This window comes from Cannabis sativa, chromosome 7 (genome assembly GCF_029168945.1).
Source record: "Cannabis sativa cultivar Pink pepper isolate KNU-18-1 chromosome 7, ASM2916894v1, whole genome shotgun sequence".
NCBI lineage: Eukaryota > Viridiplantae > Streptophyta > Magnoliopsida > Rosales > Cannabaceae > Cannabis > Cannabis sativa.
In genome coordinates, this window is record NC_083607.1 from 3,485,052 (window position 1) to 3,501,907 (window position 16,856).

General features: G+C 33.1%; 3 protein-coding genes across 4 annotated transcripts; 2 read left to right on the plus strand and 1 right to left on the minus strand.

Annotated features, from left to right (window-relative positions):
• The first annotated feature begins 8 nt into the window (after window positions 1-8).
• LOC115698302 (uncharacterized) lies at window positions 9-5,378 on the plus strand. The gene is made up of 5 exons (XM_030625522.2): window positions 9-164; window positions 504-911; window positions 1,576-1,655; window positions 1,737-1,795; window positions 4,715-5,378. The coding sequence occupies exons 2-5, from the start codon at window positions 606-608 to the stop codon at window positions 5,017-5,019; spliced, it is 750 nt and encodes a 249-aa protein (XP_030481382.1). The 5' UTR covers window positions 9-164; window positions 504-605; the 3' UTR covers window positions 5,020-5,378.
• A 7,684-nt stretch (window positions 5,379-13,062) lies between these two features.
• On the plus strand, window positions 13,063-13,814 carry LOC115697805 (uncharacterized). Its single transcript, XM_030624938.2, has one exon. It carries the CDS (start codon window positions 13,363-13,365, stop codon window positions 13,705-13,707), a length of 345 nt encoding a protein of 114 aa, XP_030480798.1. The 5' UTR covers window positions 13,063-13,362; the 3' UTR covers window positions 13,708-13,814.
• Window positions 13,815-14,887: 1,073 nt separating this feature from the next.
• LOC115697955 (cytochrome c) lies at window positions 14,888-16,657 on the minus strand. Of its 2 annotated transcripts, none has more exons than XM_030625136.2 (4): window positions 16,573-16,657; window positions 15,920-16,201; window positions 15,340-15,473; window positions 14,888-15,234 (listed from the first exon to the last, which is right to left on the minus strand). In XM_030625136.2, exons 2-4 carry the CDS (start codon window positions 16,029-16,031, stop codon window positions 15,142-15,144), a joined length of 339 nt encoding a protein of 112 aa, XP_030480996.1. In that variant the 5' UTR covers window positions 16,032-16,201; window positions 16,573-16,657; the 3' UTR covers window positions 14,888-15,141. The 2 variants fall into 2 exon arrangements, with proteins under 2 accessions (XP_030480996.1, XP_060957729.1); XM_061101746.1 differs by having other exon boundaries at window positions 16,485-16,653.
• Between the last annotated feature and the right edge of the window lie 199 nt (window positions 16,658-16,856).

Here is a 16,856-nt window from a genome sequence, read left to right on the forward strand (position 1 = left end):
TTACATTACTTTAGTCATTACGTTTTCAGTCCTTTTATCCCACATCGACTAAGGAGTTAAAGCAGTAGAGCCTAGCGAGCTATAAAGCCGAAACTTGGCATTTGGCCACACTTTTGCTAAGATCATTAAAGTTTTACAAAGTCAATTAAAGCCAGGCTGAACAAGTATGTTCTTTTATCATATATTAATCTCATTCTACATTTCACAGCTCTGTTTTCTTGGATAATTTTCTAAAATTTACTTTCAATAGTTATTGTTCTCCATGTTATTATTGTTTTGGTTGAGAATGTATAATTATATATCAGTTTGGAAAATTAATAAATAACAATGTAGAGGATTTGAACATTTAGTATTAACTGAAAATTTAAGAAGAGTTTGAAAAGAAATTTTCACAATTTTAAATTTGATGAATAGAGAAAAGAAATGTGTTAATAGCAACACAAACCCACCTGTTTGATAAAAGTCTTCAAAGAATGAATCTCTCACAGTACTAATTTTCACAGGTGAGTTTAATTGATCTTCTTGGCTCATCCATTGGAGCTCCAACTAAGAAAAGCCTCAAAGTTTTCAGCTTTGATTCTTCTCATATACTTTTGAGTATTAGAATGTTAAGAGTATCTAGAATAGTAGCGTTATCAGCATCAAGTCTCCTCAAACATGCATCATCTGCTTCGGCTATTGTAAAGTGTTCGCCTTTCTTCACTGCTTCGTCTGTTCGACCCAACCTTCAAAACCCACTTGAGAAAGCGATTCCAGGCGATTTCGCCAAATGGGGTTCTCTTGGATTCTTCAGAACTTCGAAATTCGCTTCTGGGTTTTCTCCCTTAGAGCGTAAGCCGTTGGATTCGATAATGGATACTTCGAGGGCCAAGGATCGGTCAGCGGAGGAAATCGCTTCAATTTGGGATGATGTAATGCCTCACTCCTTTTTTGTGTATTTCATTTTCACTTATTCCTTTATTCATTATTATTATTATGTTTTCATGGATTTTCCTAACTAACAAGCCATTAGTTTTGTTTTTTATTGTTATTTTTTTGGTTTGTTCATATCAATTCATATCATGGGTTAAGCAATTTATGGAGTATTCTGTGCTTGTTCAGGCAATATTCTGATACAAATTATCATTGGTTATCCTTTAATCTTGTTTCACTGACTTAACAACATTCATTATGCTTGAGTTTTGGCTAAATTTTGGCCATGGTTCTCCTGAAATGGGGTAGTGAATAGGTAATAAATAATGTTCTTGTTTGGGGACTTGTGAGTCTCGACTGTTCATGAAAATAGTCTGTCTGTTGTTTATGGCATTTAAGTAAATATTACCAATTAGTATCATTATGAAGAATATAAATTTCCCATTTACTAAGTGAACTTTGACCATACTTTCCTGTTTTCCAGTCAAATCTAAATGTAGTTTGGTGGAAGGTAATATTTACAAGAGAATCCATTTATTTGTATAGACCATCAAGCATGCATATTTGAGATTAATCATATGCTTATGGATATTTGTTGACTCAGTTGCCCATTGATTGAATTCTTTTACTTAACCTGTTATTAACTGTTTCATTTGAATTCAGTATCATTTGGGACGAGGACATATTGGTGCATCTATGAAAGCAAAACTGTATCACTTGCTGGAGCAAAGAGCAGCAAACTGGTAACTATATATATTATCTGTGAATTGCGATGTTGTGCTGTTAATGTGACTTATATTCCGTTGCCATTGTTAATCTTGCAGCCGCTATTTTGTCATCCCCGTGTGGCGAGGATCTGGCTATACGACCATGTTTGTTCAAGGTTGGTGTTTACTTAATATAGTCGTTATAATTTCTTGGGGTTTGTATTTTTCTGTTGGTAAAATATAATCAATACCAATACTTCGAACCTTAATTGCTAAAATTGACAAGTAACCAATATATGCCCTGTCCCTACTTATTCCTTGTGATTAAGTGGTTGTTTCCAACCCTATGATGTATATATGTTACTTGTTTTAAATTTTTCAAGACATTAGTCAGTGAAGCCCAGTGTAAATTGCCTTCTAGTGTGAGGAGGAGGCCATGAAATGCTTTGGGCTGCAGTGTACTATGTACTTGTATATAATTTGTTTTTTTTTTTGGTTACAGTTATTTATCTTCAAATAAGCATCTGAAACACACTTCTAGACTATTTTTGTTAGGAAATGGTATTATCTTTTTTTTTATTATTATTATTAATTTACAATAAAAGGAAAAACCACATTTTTTGTTGTTTTTAGGATATGCCTAAGGCAATTAGGAATGGAAGGTGCATAACCATTGGCTGAATTCCATCACTCATTTTATCTATGAAAAGCATATATAAATCTCTTAATTGTCATTTGTAATATATCCAAAAACAAAAAAGAGAAAAGCTTAGTTAAAAGCTTAAAGTGAGAAAAGCTTTTTGAGAGAATTTTCTTAAGAAAAATTATTGGGTGTAATTGGGGTGTGGGTTGAGTTATAAGCGCTGTGAATATTTTGTATTTTTTTTTATCTTTGTAGTCAAAAATTTGCCGTTGAGTTTAGAGACATAGAAACCTGACAAACTTTTTTTATCAAATTTGTGCATGTGTGTAATTTGTGGTATTATTTTTCATTCTCACTAATATGATTCATAGGGAAAGTTGTGTAATTTTCCTAATAACTAGTATCAAATCATTTGGTAAATTTTGTAAATATTCAGAGCAGAATCGCCAAAATAATGGTTGTAGGTAGTGAAACTCAAGATGTTCGATGGTGTAGATTAAAAATTCTAAAAGATGCAAATCGAAAATTACTTATATCGAAAAAGCTTTATTAACTTCTCTAAAAAAACGTCACAAGGTATGAAAGACGAAAACTGGAATCTTCTTCACATACAAGTCCTTAGAGTTATTTGATTGACGTTATTGCTCAATATTACTTTTAACATTGTAAAAGAAAAGACTATGATAGGTTTTATGGCAGCTCTCTCCAATATATGAGAAGCTATTATCCTCTAACAAAGTTCATTTGATGAGACAGTTATTCAATTTGCCGATGGCAGAAAGCGCATCATTAATTCAACATCTTAATATAATTAACCAAATTGAATTCGGCAGTATGAGTACTGATACTTTTGTCTTCCCTGCCAGATAGTTGAATTGCTTGTCACGTCTGTGAGTAGCTCATTGAGAAGCAATAAGTTAAAATTTGATGATCTTCATGATCTGTTCTTAGTGAAGAGATCCAATGAAGAGAGTCAGGTGAATCATCAACCTCTTTAGTTTTACATACAAAGTCAAGAGGAAGAAATTCGACCAGAGGGAATGGCTGCAAAAGGTCAAATTATTCAGAGATAGAAGGTCAAAATTAAGAAATTCCAGTAATTTTTTGAACTCGAAGACCGTAAGAGTGTTGGAATTGTTGGAAGACTAGGCACTACAACAATCTAGTGTAGTTTGACCATCGAGTGTAATTTAAGGTCAAACTTGCACTATTTTATGGTCTTTGAGTTCAGTGAATTATTAAGATTCCTTGATTTGACCTCCTATTTCTGGATCTACTTTGATAGTTTGACCTTCTGCGTCCATTCCCTTTGGTTGAATTTTTCTTTTTTGACTCTGTATGTAAAACTAAAGAGAGGTTGTTTATTCACCTTACTCTGTTAAATCTCTTCACTCAGAATTAGATTACGAACATCATCAAATTTTAACTTATTGCTTCTCAATAGAGCTACTCACGTGACAGTAGCATTTCAACTATTTAGTAGAGAAAACAAAAGTATCAATGTTTGTAATTCATCATCAAATTCATTCCCAACCGAAGTCAACTGGGTTCATTGTATTGAGATGTTGAGTTACAGATGCGTTTTTTAAATAACTGCACACCTCATCAAATGAACTTTGTTAGAGGCTGATGGCTTCTCATATATATTGGAGAGAGCTGCCACAAGACCTGTTATGAACATTGAGCGATTTCGCCAATCGAATAACTCTAAGAACTTGACTGTGAAGAAGATTACAATTATTCTCTTTCATACCTTCTGACTTTTTTTTAGAGAAGTTGATAAAGCTTTTTTTGATATAGGTAATCTAAGATTTGCATTACCAGAATTTAAAATCTGCACCATCGAACTTCTCGACTTTCACCTATCCTTCATCTGCAGCCATTGTTCCCTCTCAAATCTGACTTCTTTAGATCGATTCAGTTTTTACATAGTTCATTAAATGCTCTAATACTAATTGTTAGGAAAATTAAGCAATTTTCCTAATGAATTAGATTAGTGATAATAGAGAAAACAACAACATGCACAAATTTGATAAAAGAGTTCGGTAGGTGGTTATGTTTCTAAATCTAATGCAAATCTTTTACTAGAAAGATAAAAATATACAAAGTGTTTACAACACTTATAACTCACAACCCACCTCAATAATTTTTCTTACAAAGCTTCTTTCTTTAAGTTTTTCCATTTTGTTTTTTTGGGATATGTTACAAAATGACAAGAGGTTTATATAGGCTTTAGACAAGTGGTGGAATTCACCCAATGATTATGCACTTTTCATTGCCAATTGCTTAACTTAGGCATTCTAAAAATAACAAAGGATGTGGTTCATTCTTTTTTTTTTAACAGCAAAAAAGGGAAGGATAATGTCATTTAACAAATTTTATTGTGAACTATCTTTCATCATGAACTCAATCAAGACTTGTATAATATTTACTCTTAAAATATATTTTGCAGTACAGATGCCACATATAATTTTCACTGGTCTTGAAGATTACAAGGCAAGAGGAACCCAAGCAGCTCCCTACTTCACCATTACTTACTACAAAGAGTTTGCAGAAACCAAGGACCTGGTTCTTATTCGAGGAGACGTGGTATTCACCAGCAAGCTCAGTGATTCTGAAGCCGAATGGCTTCTGGAGACAACACAATCTTTTTATTTGAATGACACGAGATACAAACTGGTCGAAAGATTCAACAAGGATACCCGTGAATTCGAGTTCAAGGATGTTCTGCGAGCACTGGAAATGCCGGATATATAATGGTTTCCATGCGAACTGGATTGTTGGAAATCAAAGACAGGTTTAATATTAGCACAGGAGTACAAACAATACCAACATTACTAGATTTGCAGTAGAGGTAGAGTTCTGTTTAGAATTTTGACTGTTGCCTTTTATAAATTATGTCTTCTCTCAAGATTTAATCTTTTCAGCTGCCATTTTAACTGTTTTGCTTGGTTACACTGATTACAGCCAGCTGAGGTTTTCTACCACAGTAATTGTAGTCCCTTTATTGATTATATGCTCTTTTTTAAGTGTATATTGTTCATTTGATCTATTATTTTTTGTTAATTAAATGAGGTAATAATACCACTTTGGTGGAACACTTTTTGGCTATACAATGACCATTTGGTTTCATGTCACATTTTACAATGCCTATATATGTTTCTTGTTGTATCATTATTTAACAAATGGAGGATTGCTATTAGGTACTGTAGTGGTTAGCACCACAATGAAGATTTCAGTTACAAAAATGATCAGCGGTTTTCTATTATCGTTATTAAAGTAAAATAATAAAAATGATATTGAATTGCATTAATATTGATATATAAGTAATTGTCTAACAAATGTCTCTAAAGGTAGAGAAAGGGTGGTTAGATGAAAAGGAAAATGGTGTGTTAATAATAGTGTATTAGTGTAGAAAAAGGAAGAAGAAAAAGAACATGGTGTTGAAATTTGAATAGGCCGAGAGTTGAAACGGAAAGAAGTGAGTAAAGATAGCTCTAGGTATAGTAGGACAACTCTGCAACTGCAAACATGGCAGTGTTGGATTAAAAATCCTATGTGGACACATATGTATAATGTATATGCTATTATAAAGTGTGATACAAAATTAAGTGACCAATTATGTTATGGGTATCAAAAGGGTATTAAATTGTCATGGAAATAATGTGTAGATACCATAAGTTAATTTATAATTTGTTGAGGGGCCAAATTACAAATACCCAAGAGTTGTTCTAAAATGTATAAATAGGTAGTGGTCCCCAAGAAACACTAGGGTTTCTGTATTCTCCCCTTCCCCATTAGAGAAAATATTCTAGAAAATAGTGTATTCTTGGAAGATCAAAACCTTCTCTGCAATCTCCAACAATGGCTTCAGGTTAGTGCTTCCGCTCATATTTTATCATCTTCTTCTTCTTTAATTTAGCAAAGGCTTTATAGATTTATGATTTAGGGTTTTCTATATTAAAGCACTTTTAGGAATATGTTTGGATCCGTGATTTATATATTTCTTGAGTGTTTTATAAACCCTAACAAGTGGTATAAGAGCAGGTTTGTTGAATTAATTGAAGATCTAATGATTTGACTTATGAAATTTGGAAATTTTAAAAATTAGGATTTTGATTTTTCTTTAAAAAATATTCTGCCGCAGTACAATATTTTTGGCTTCAGTTTGTTTGAATGTATTGATATATACTTCTTGGTCTTATATGCGCATATATATTATATTGATGGGTGATTGTATTGGCTTGAATATTTAATGTTATTTTACTTCTTTTTTGATAATTGTTGAATCTCGTAATTGCCGGTTTCATATAATATATATAACGTCATGCATATATATATATATATTTATATATATGCGTATGAATTAACTTTTGGGCTTCAGTTTTAAATATGCATAATCAATATATGGCTTCAGATCATCGCAGGCTCGCAGTCAGTTTTTGTTATATATATATAATCCTATCTTAATGTTTCAAATTCTAGTATGTATATTTTGGTATATATATATATAATAATTCCACATAAGCCCATCGCAAACCATATGTATATATATAAAGATATATATATATATTTTTTCCCAACAGTTAAATTCTAGTAATGGCTTCAGTATTATGTGTAATATATATATATATTATAGTATAGTTTGGTAAATATATATATTATATTATAAACAATTTAATTCAAATTTTGGTGTTGGTTTATAACTAATATTTTGAGTAAATTAATTGAAACAATATGTCGCCAAAGTGACCTCTTTTGTGTAGATTAATTTATTTAAATATTAGGTTGGTTGTGTGTTTGTAATTGATGCTTATATTGACTAGCCCAAAGGTAAGTGAATATTTTGCTAGATTTCAAACATACCTGTGGCGATAAATGTGTGACAATTATAAGGTATTTTGTGTGAGCAATACGTTAGTCCAAAGATTAATCTATTGTTTGACACAGTTTTATTGTCAATATTTGATTGCTACACCAAGAGTACCGCTTACAGTTAATATTACTGTCCAAAGACTTGATATTAATGTGTGTTTGGTATCTTGAGATGGGATTAACCAAATTTTGAATTTATTGTTTAATTATGCATATTAATGTGAGCTTGTTTTATTTGTTCTATATTCAGCTAGTTCATCTTCTGCTGCTTCAATATCTGCTAACATTAATTCTATTCCTATGCTTAATGGGACCAATTTCAAGGATTGGAAAAGGAACTTACTTATAGTTTTGGGATGTATGGATTTAGATCATGCACTAAGGAATGAACAACCTGCACCTCTCACTAAGGAAAGTTCCCATGATGATAAAAGGGAATTTGAGAGGTGGGATCGTTCAAATCGCATGAGTCTAATGATTATGAAACACAGCATTCCAGAAGCCTTTTGGGGCACCGAATCCGAAGGGGTTACTATGGCTAAGAATTTCCTTGAACAAATTGAGGAACGTTTTGCTAAAAACGATAAGGTTGAAATGACAACACTTCTTGGTTCTTTAATGAACATGAAGTATAAGGGTCAAGGAAATGTAAGGGAGTACATTATGGAAATGCATCATATTGTCTCAAGATTAAGGACACTTAAGATTGAGCTTTCAGATGATGTACTTGTACTCATGGTTTTGTTAACGCTTCCTCCACAGTTTAACCAATTTAAAATTAGTTACAACTGTCAAAAGGAGAAATGGACTCTCAACGAGCTTATTTCTCATTGTGTGCAAGAGGAAGAAAGGTTGAAAAAGGACAAAACCGAAAGTGCTCATTTGGCCACTACTCCTAAGGATAAGGGCAAGAAAAGGAAATTTGAGAATGAAGCTGCTAAGGGTCCAGTTCAAAAGAAACAACAACAGGATTCTAAGGGTTGTTTCTTTTGTGACCAACCTGGAGATGTGAAGAAAGATTGTGCCAAATATCACGCATGGCGTGTAAAGAAAGGTATTAATCTTGCTTTGGTCTGTTCTGAGGTTAATTTAGTTTCAGTGCCTAGAAACACTTGGTGGATAGATTCTGGTACTACTACTCACATAAGTGTTTTTATGCAGGGTTGCCTGAGCTACCGAAAGCCAAGTGATGGTGAAAGATACATCTTTGTGGGCGATGGACAATCGGTAGAAGTGGAAGCAATTGGGCATTTCAGATTGTTATTAGGAACTGGTTTTTATTTGGATTTGAAAGACACTTTTGTTGTGCCGTCTTTTAGACGGAATTTAGTTTTCGTTTCTTTGTTGGACAAATTTGGATATTCTTGTTCATTTGGAAACAATCAGTTTACTTTGTCTTTAAATTCAAATATTATTGGAACTGGTTATTTGAATACTTAAGACAATCTTTATTTGCTAGAAACAATTGCATCCTATAATGAAACCTTGCATGTGGAATCACGAGGTACTAAACGCAAATTAAATAAAGAAAATTCAGCGTCATTATGGCATAAACGCTTAGGTCACATCTCAAGAGGTAGAATTCAACGTCTTGTGTCTGATGACATTTTAGAGTCTCTTGACTTCACAGATTTCAATGTCTGTGTAGATTGTATCAAGGGAAAACAGACCAAAAAAAAAAAAAACTAAGAGATTAGGTGCCAATAAAGATTAGGTCCCTCTGGGGAGAAGCATTAAAGACAGCAGCTTACATTTTGAATAGAGGACCAAGTAAAGCAGTTGCAAAAACACCTTATGAGCTTTGGACAGGTCAAAAGCCTAGTCTAAAGCATTTCCACATTTGGGGATGTCCAGCTGAGGCAAGGCCCTATAGGCCACATGAAAATAAATTGGACTCCAAAACAGTTAGCAGCTACTTTATTGGTTATTCTGAGCGATCTAGGGGCTATAAGTTTTATGATCCCACTGTCAGAAATATATTTGAGACGGGAACTGCAACATTTTTTGAGGATGTTGAATTTGGGGGAGAAATAAGGTTAGAGACATTGTTTTTGAGGAGGAATTGAATTCAAACTCAGTTCTTACTATCATTTTAGACAATGTTCAGGCTTCCACACCTGTCATTGATCAAGAAATGAATCCGGAACCTCAACAAGACAATGTTGAACAACTCCCAAATCAAAATGAGGTTATTGTTCCAGAAGAACAAATTCAACACCCTCAAGAACAAGAGCCATTAAGGAGGTCCACAAGAGAGAGAAGAAATGCTATTTCAGATGACTATTTTGTATTTCTTCAAGAACATGAGGATGAAATTGGAATGATGGAAGATGATCCAATCAACTTGCATCAGGCCATGAAAAGTTCTAACTCTCAAAAGTGGATTGATGCCATGGATGAAGAGAATAAGTCTATGCAAGACAATAAAGTTTGGGAAGTTGTCCCATTACCAGAAGGTGTAAAACCAATTGGTTGTAAGTGGATACTTAAAACCAAGAAGGATGAATATGGTAATGTGGTGAGATTTAAGGCACGTCTTGTAGCAAAAGGCTATACTCAGAAACAAGGCATTGATTATACAGAGACTTTCTCTCCGGTTTCATCGAAAGACTCTTTTAGGATAATATTGGCACTTGTTGCTCATTTTGACCTTGAGTTACATCAGATGGATGTTAAAACAACGTTTCTCAATGGCGACATTGATGAGACAATTTATATGGAGCAACCAGAAAACTTTGTGGTTGGTGACCCAAAGAATATGGTTTGCAAATTAAACAAATCCATCTATGGACTCAAGCAAGCTTCTCGTCAGTGGTATCACAAGTTTCATCAAGTAATTATCTCATTTGGTTTTGAGATGAATATTATTGATGATTGTGTATATCACAAGTTCAGTGGGAGTAAATACATATTTCTGGTTCTATATGTCGATGACATATTGCTTGCTACTAATGATATAGGCTTATTGCACGAAACCAAGAGATTTTTATCTAAGCAATTTGAGATGAAAGATCTTGGTGACGCCTCTTTTGTATTAGGAATTCAAATACGTCGAGATCGTTCTCGGGGTATTCTTGGATTATCACAAAAGAGCTATATCGATAAAGTACTCAAAAGATTTGGCATGCAAGATTGTAGACCAGGTGATACCCCTGTTGCTAAAGGAGACAAATTTAGTCTTAGACAATGCCCTAAAAGCAGCCTTGAAATTCAGGAAATGAAAAAGATTCCCTATGCATCAGTTATAGGGAGTCTAATGTATCTTCAGGTATGTACGCGTCCAGATATTGCGTACATTGTTGGGATGTTAGGCAGATATTTAAGCAACCCTGGTATGGACCATTGGATAGCGAGAAGAGGGTTATGAGGTATCTTCAGAGAACAAAAGATTACATGCTCACATACAGGAAATCAGATCATTTGGAGGTCGTAGGGTATTCTGATTCTGATTTCGCTGGATGCCAAGATAGCAGAAGGTCTACATCAGGCTACATTTTTCTGTTAGCTGGAGGAGCTATATCTTGATAAAGTGTCAAACAGACACTTATAGCTTCTTCCACTATGGCAGCAGAATTTGTAGCGTGTTATGAGGCATCAAATCAGGGAATATGGCTGAGAAACTTTGTCACTGGGCTGCGTATTTTGGAGAATGTAGAAAGACCACTTAAGATATTTTGTGACAATAAATCAGTAGTGTTGTATTCCAATAACAATAGGAGCTCATCCAAGTCAAAGCATATTGACATAAAGTTCCTAGTTGTGAAAGAAAGAGTGCAGAGTGGACAGATTTCCATAGAGCATATTGGGACAAACTCCATGATAGCGGATCCGCTCACAAAAGGATTACCACCCAAGGTCTTTCATGAGCACACTGCTCATATGGGTGTAGTATTGCTTGAGGATATCATGATTTAGTGGGAGTTTGTATTTTCTTTGCTTTATGTTTGTTTTAAGACATTTATGTATTTGGTTATTTTCTGATCAGAAATAAAGTTTTCAGTTTATTCACTCTGTTTTGTTATGTTTAAGTTTGACCTCACTTCGGTTTAAGGAGGACCAGTTGGAAATAGGCATGTTCGGTTCACATTGCATGTAATTTCCATGCTACACATCCATGATTGATCTATGTCATTTGGCTATATTTGTATATGTGACCATTGATGGGTTTAGTCATGATTGATATGACGAAAATCGCTTTGATCCTAAATGGGTATAGTTGATGGACGAGATTGTTGAAATACCTTTACATAATAGCAAATTTTGAGCTCATAAGGTTATACATTTATCAGGTAACATATGTTGCCCAAGTGGGAGATTGTTGGATTAAAAATCCTATGTGGGCACATATGTATAATGTATATGCTATTATAAAGTGTGATACAAAATTAAGTGACCAATTATGTTATGGGTATCAAAAGGGTATTAAATTGTCATGGAAATAATGTGTAGATACCATAAGTTAATTTATAATTTGTTGAGGGGCCAAATTATAAATACCCAAGAGTTATTCTAAAATGACTCTATAAATAGGTAGTGGTCCCCAAGAAACACTAGGGTTTCTGTATTCTCTCCTTCCCCATCAGAGAAAATATTCTAGAAAATAGTGTATTCTTAGAAGATTAAAACCTTCTCTGCAATCTCCAACAATGGCTTCAGGTTAGTGCTTCCGCTCATATTTTATCATCTTCTTCTTCTTTAATTTAGCAAAGGCTTTATAGATTTATGATTTAGGGTTTTCTATATTAAAGCACTTTTAGGAATATGTTTGGATCTGTGATTTATATATTTCTTGAGTGTTTTATAAACCCTAACAGGCAGAGTTTGAGAGATAACTTTTAAGGTCGTTAAAAATACCTCATAAACTATTAAGATTGTTGAATATAAGGATTTTTATCTAATTTTTAGTAAAAAAATTCTAACATAGATGAAAGTTCAGGAAGCATGATTTACTACATGTCAAAGTTCGAGGGGCATAATTTAGTAGATATGAGGAGCATGGTTTAGTACATAAACAATCACTGAAATATTAAAATTGAATGGAATTAGACAAAAGTCCTTAAATCTAACAATCTCAATAGTTCAGGGAGAATTTTTAAAAGCTAAAAAAGTTAAGGGGACAAAAATCTTAATTAGCAATATTATTATTATTATTCTTATTATATAAAGAAACTAATGAAGAAAATAACACAATGCAAAAAAAAATATAATCTAAAAATCATATTAAGTTTAAAAATCAGTTTTATTAATATTAAAAGAAATTATATATTTTATTAAAAGAGGAAAAAAAAACTAATTTTATTAATAGCATAATAAAAAAAAATACACAATGTTTAATAACTAAACTTTAAAAATGATACTAACTTTATAATTCAATTTCAAATACATAAATTTTATATAAATACCTAATAACTAAATTTCTAACTTCATTCTCTGTTTTGATTAATTTTTTATTTGCTTGCTCAAAAATAAAAAGCTGATTTAAGCATACAATAGGGAACAAAAATAACAAAGAGAATCAGCAACTATAACCAAGAGAGAAGAAAAAAAAAATAAAGAATATTAAAAAGACAAAAAGGTAAGAAAAACCATAAAAGAATAACAAAAAAAAAAACATAGGAGAGAGAGAGAGAGAGAGAGAGAGAGAGAGAGAGAGAGAGAGAGAGAGAGAGAGAGAGAGAGAGAGAGAGAGAGAGAGAGAGAGAGAGAGAGAGAGAGAGAGAAATTATATATAAAAAAGGGTTATTTGCACTCCCCCGTCTAACTGACCCCGTTTTCTGCTTATGTGGCTGGGTAGCCCAAGTGCCCAGTCAACAAAATCCATATTAAAATTAAAAAAAAAATATAAAAAAACTCTAATTTATAAATATATAAAAAAAAAGTTAAAATTAGAAAAAATAAATTTTTTCTTTTTTTTTTCCTTTTTTTTTTTTTTTTCCTTTTTCTTCTTTCTTCTTTCTTTTTCGTTGTTCCCTTAATCTCAAGCCTCAGACCACATCTACCATCATCGTTCTCCCTTGCCCAAACCACCACCAGCTCTCTATATTAGTTTTCCTCGCCCAATTCACGCTGATTCTCCCTTGTCCAGATCTCTTCGCCGATTCTCTTCTCAACCCACTCACTCACTCACTGTGTTCTATTTTAGATCTGAATTTTTTGGGCATCCAAACAAACAAAATAGTCTTTGATCTCTTCATTACACTCAAAATCACTCAAAATCAGAAAACAATGGAGTCTCTCATCTCTCAATTCACCCTTCTCTCAGATCATGCTCTTAACGACAAGAACTTCGACCCATCCACCATCGAAGACCTAATGAAGCTCTTCGAGGTCGAAGCTTACAGATCCTGGGCCGCCTTGGAGCTCGAAAGCCACCACAAAACGGAGGAAGCCGAGATCGCCTTGGAAGAAGCAGATGAACAGCTCGAATCGGCCATGGAAGCCGCCATGAACGAGTTCAGAATATTCGAGCAAGAAATGGAGAGAATGGCGGAGGAGGAGCTTAACAGCTTGGAAGCCAAAGCCGAAGGAGCCAGAAAGATGGGTACGTTGATGGAGAAGGCTGGGGTTTGATGGGGCTAATTTTAGGGGCTAGGGTTTCAAAGATGAAGAAGTTAGAGAGTGAAGAAGAAGAAGGCGTGAAGAGAGAAGAAAGAAAAGAAAAGAAAAAAAAAAAGAAAAATAAATATAAAAATAAATTTTTTGATTTTTAAATAAAAATATTTTTTTGATTTTTTAATTTAAAAATAATTAATTTTTATATTTTAATTTTAAATATTTATTACGTGGACTAATTAAATTGTGCCACGTGTACATTGTGTACACGTAGACATTCCAACCTGTCACTTAACACCCAAAAATGGACAAAAATGGCTAACTGCTAACAGAAGCTGGGTTTAGGAGGTTTTACCACCAAAATTTTAGATCAAGGGTTTAGTTGCAAAAACCTGCCTACTTTAAGGGGTTTTGCCGCAAATAGAGGTGTGTTAATATTATAATATAGACTAATAATCAAATAATATCCCAAGCAAACACAAAACCCACTAAAAATATTACAATAGAATGAAAAGATAGCGAAATAAAAATTCTAAAATGCAAATGCAAAATAAACTAAAAAAAAAAAATAAAACCAATTAGACTAATAACAAAATCATGAAATATGAGTTTAAATATTAAATTTACAAAAATATGATGTATCAAATACTATAAAAAAACATTAAATGTGAAAAAAAATCATAAGAAAATGAAAAATTTATAAATGTCATATTTTTGTAATTTAAATTATTGTACATATTGAATTGGATCCAAAATATAAAATTTACACTATAAGAAAAATAAAATAGTACGGATTGAGTCAATCCAATAGACACAATTCAAGCTCCAAATCATCATCACGAATCAAGATCAACCCATTAATATTTTTCCACATTTTTTTATTTTTCACATCTTCATGAAGTTACCATAAAAATCAATAAAAATATGAATTATTTCTTTAGTAAACAATTCTCGTAATAAATAAACACTCAAAGTTACCATCATCTAGGGAGGTGAGATGACACATATGTTGCTGCCATGAACTCCCTTTTGTTTGTTTTGTTTGCTTTTTCCTCTGGGTTTCTTTCAATGAAGATTTCAGTTAAAAAAAAACACAAAATTTTCAGCCAGGTAATTGCATTATTGCTATTCAGAATCTTGTGTAGATAAACAGGATACCAATAGCATTGACATGAAGATAAAATCATCAATCGACCAATAAGTAAAATGTTGTTCCACAATATTCATAAAATTGTAAGCAAAATGAATGTTTAATGTGCCGATTACAGCAACTTCTTCCTCTTCCTAGAGAATCCATAGGAAAAGCAAAAGAAAAATCCACGAGAAAGAAGCATTGCAGCCCTTAAAAGTCTCGAATTTTATTAGTAAATCAAAGAAAAAAAAATTGGTTCCGAACCGCTATGTGTGAATAATTGTTGAACTACAAAATGGAATAGGCAATGGATGAAAATATCAAGCAGTAGATTCCTTCAAATATGCAATAAGGTCAGCACGATCCTGTGGTTTCTTCAGTCCAGGGAACACCATCTTAGTTCCAGGAATGTACTGGAGAACAAGGGTAGTCCAGGGATCAATATTGATAATCATTTGAGAATACAATAAACAAACAAAGTATGAGGTTGGTTGGAAGAAGAAAGAACAAGTCATTACCTTCTTGGGATTTAGCAAGTAATCATACAAAGTCTTTTCCTCCCAAGTCACAGCCATGTTCTTGTTAGCAGCTGAGTAAGAATATCCAGCAGTTGTTCCAGACTGCCTTCCAAACAACCCATTCAAATTGGGTCCTGACATAATCATCACATTATTTAGGAACATAAGTGAATCAGGACCATACTCCAAACAACAGATTAACTACTTAGAAACAGACCACATGAGTCCCTAGTCCAAAAAGCCTGTCCCAACTTGTGTCAACCCATTATTTAGGATCAACAACTACTTTGTAAAAAAACAAAGCTTCTCATCTTAATTAATTGGAAAATTTGACAAATTTCACAGTATCCACTCAATATTTTACATTCTGCTATAAAGGGCATTTCGTAAATATAAAAACTAACAATGACAGCCCCATAAAAAAGCCTTCCTTTTGATACTCATATACAAAATCCATTAATACATCAAACAAGAAATATCTGAGCTGAATCAAAGCATCCCGATCTCAAATTTTCTTTATAGAAAACAAATCCAAATAAAGAACATGAAATTCGTAAATTATAATCAGATCCAAAGGTACCTTGCTTGTGACCGGCCCCTTTATCAACAGTGTGGCATTGAGCGCACTTGGTCCTGAAAATTTTCTCCCCCGTCTTCGAATTTCCGGGAGGAGCTTCGTCGAAAGACGCCATTTTTTTTTTCTCTGTGCAAGAAAGTTGGGAGCTTTGTGTAGGGTTTGCAAACTATAGGAAGAAAATACTCAGCACGGGCATGTATTCTGCCACGTCATCCTAACAAGTTTGGCTTTTATAGGTGGTAGGCTCTCCTTGACTAACTCCTTAGTCGATGTGGGATTAAAGGTCTGAAAAACGTATATAAAGTAATGAATTGAATATGATAAGATAGCTTCACATTTCAAAGAAATATTAAAACAAATCATTAACCTTATAAGTATTTAATTAACTCAATGTCTATTACTATTATTAGTACTATATTTACAAACTTGAGAACTCATTCCTTGTAAGTATTTAATAAAAGTTACTCATTGGTTTGGGGAGTACACCAATTAAAGAATTGAAAAATGGAATGAAAAAAATCAACATGTATAGATAGAGCTCATTGAGTTTAGAGCAAGAAAAACCAACATGTGCAATTCCCTTATCAGTTATGTCCAAACAAATTCCAAGTTTTAAGGTTGAGAGTTTAGAGCATCTAGGGAGATAGATTTCATACCTGCACATATATATAAACAAAGTATGAGTCACAAAATTATTGAGCAAAATCATTCTGTATCAAAATCTAGGATTTATCTTTATTAAATTTACAAATCAAGTTGGCTCGTGGCTCCTGACTCCTTTAGTTTTGTTCACTCCTTTAGTTTTGTTCTCAGTTAGTTAACTGAATTAACTAATTGTTTTTCCCCTTTTCTTGGGATGTTTAGTTGTGTCAGAGAGTTAGTTAATTCAGTTAACTTCTCTCCCTTAGCTGGTTTTGATCACAGCCTTTGTATATATATA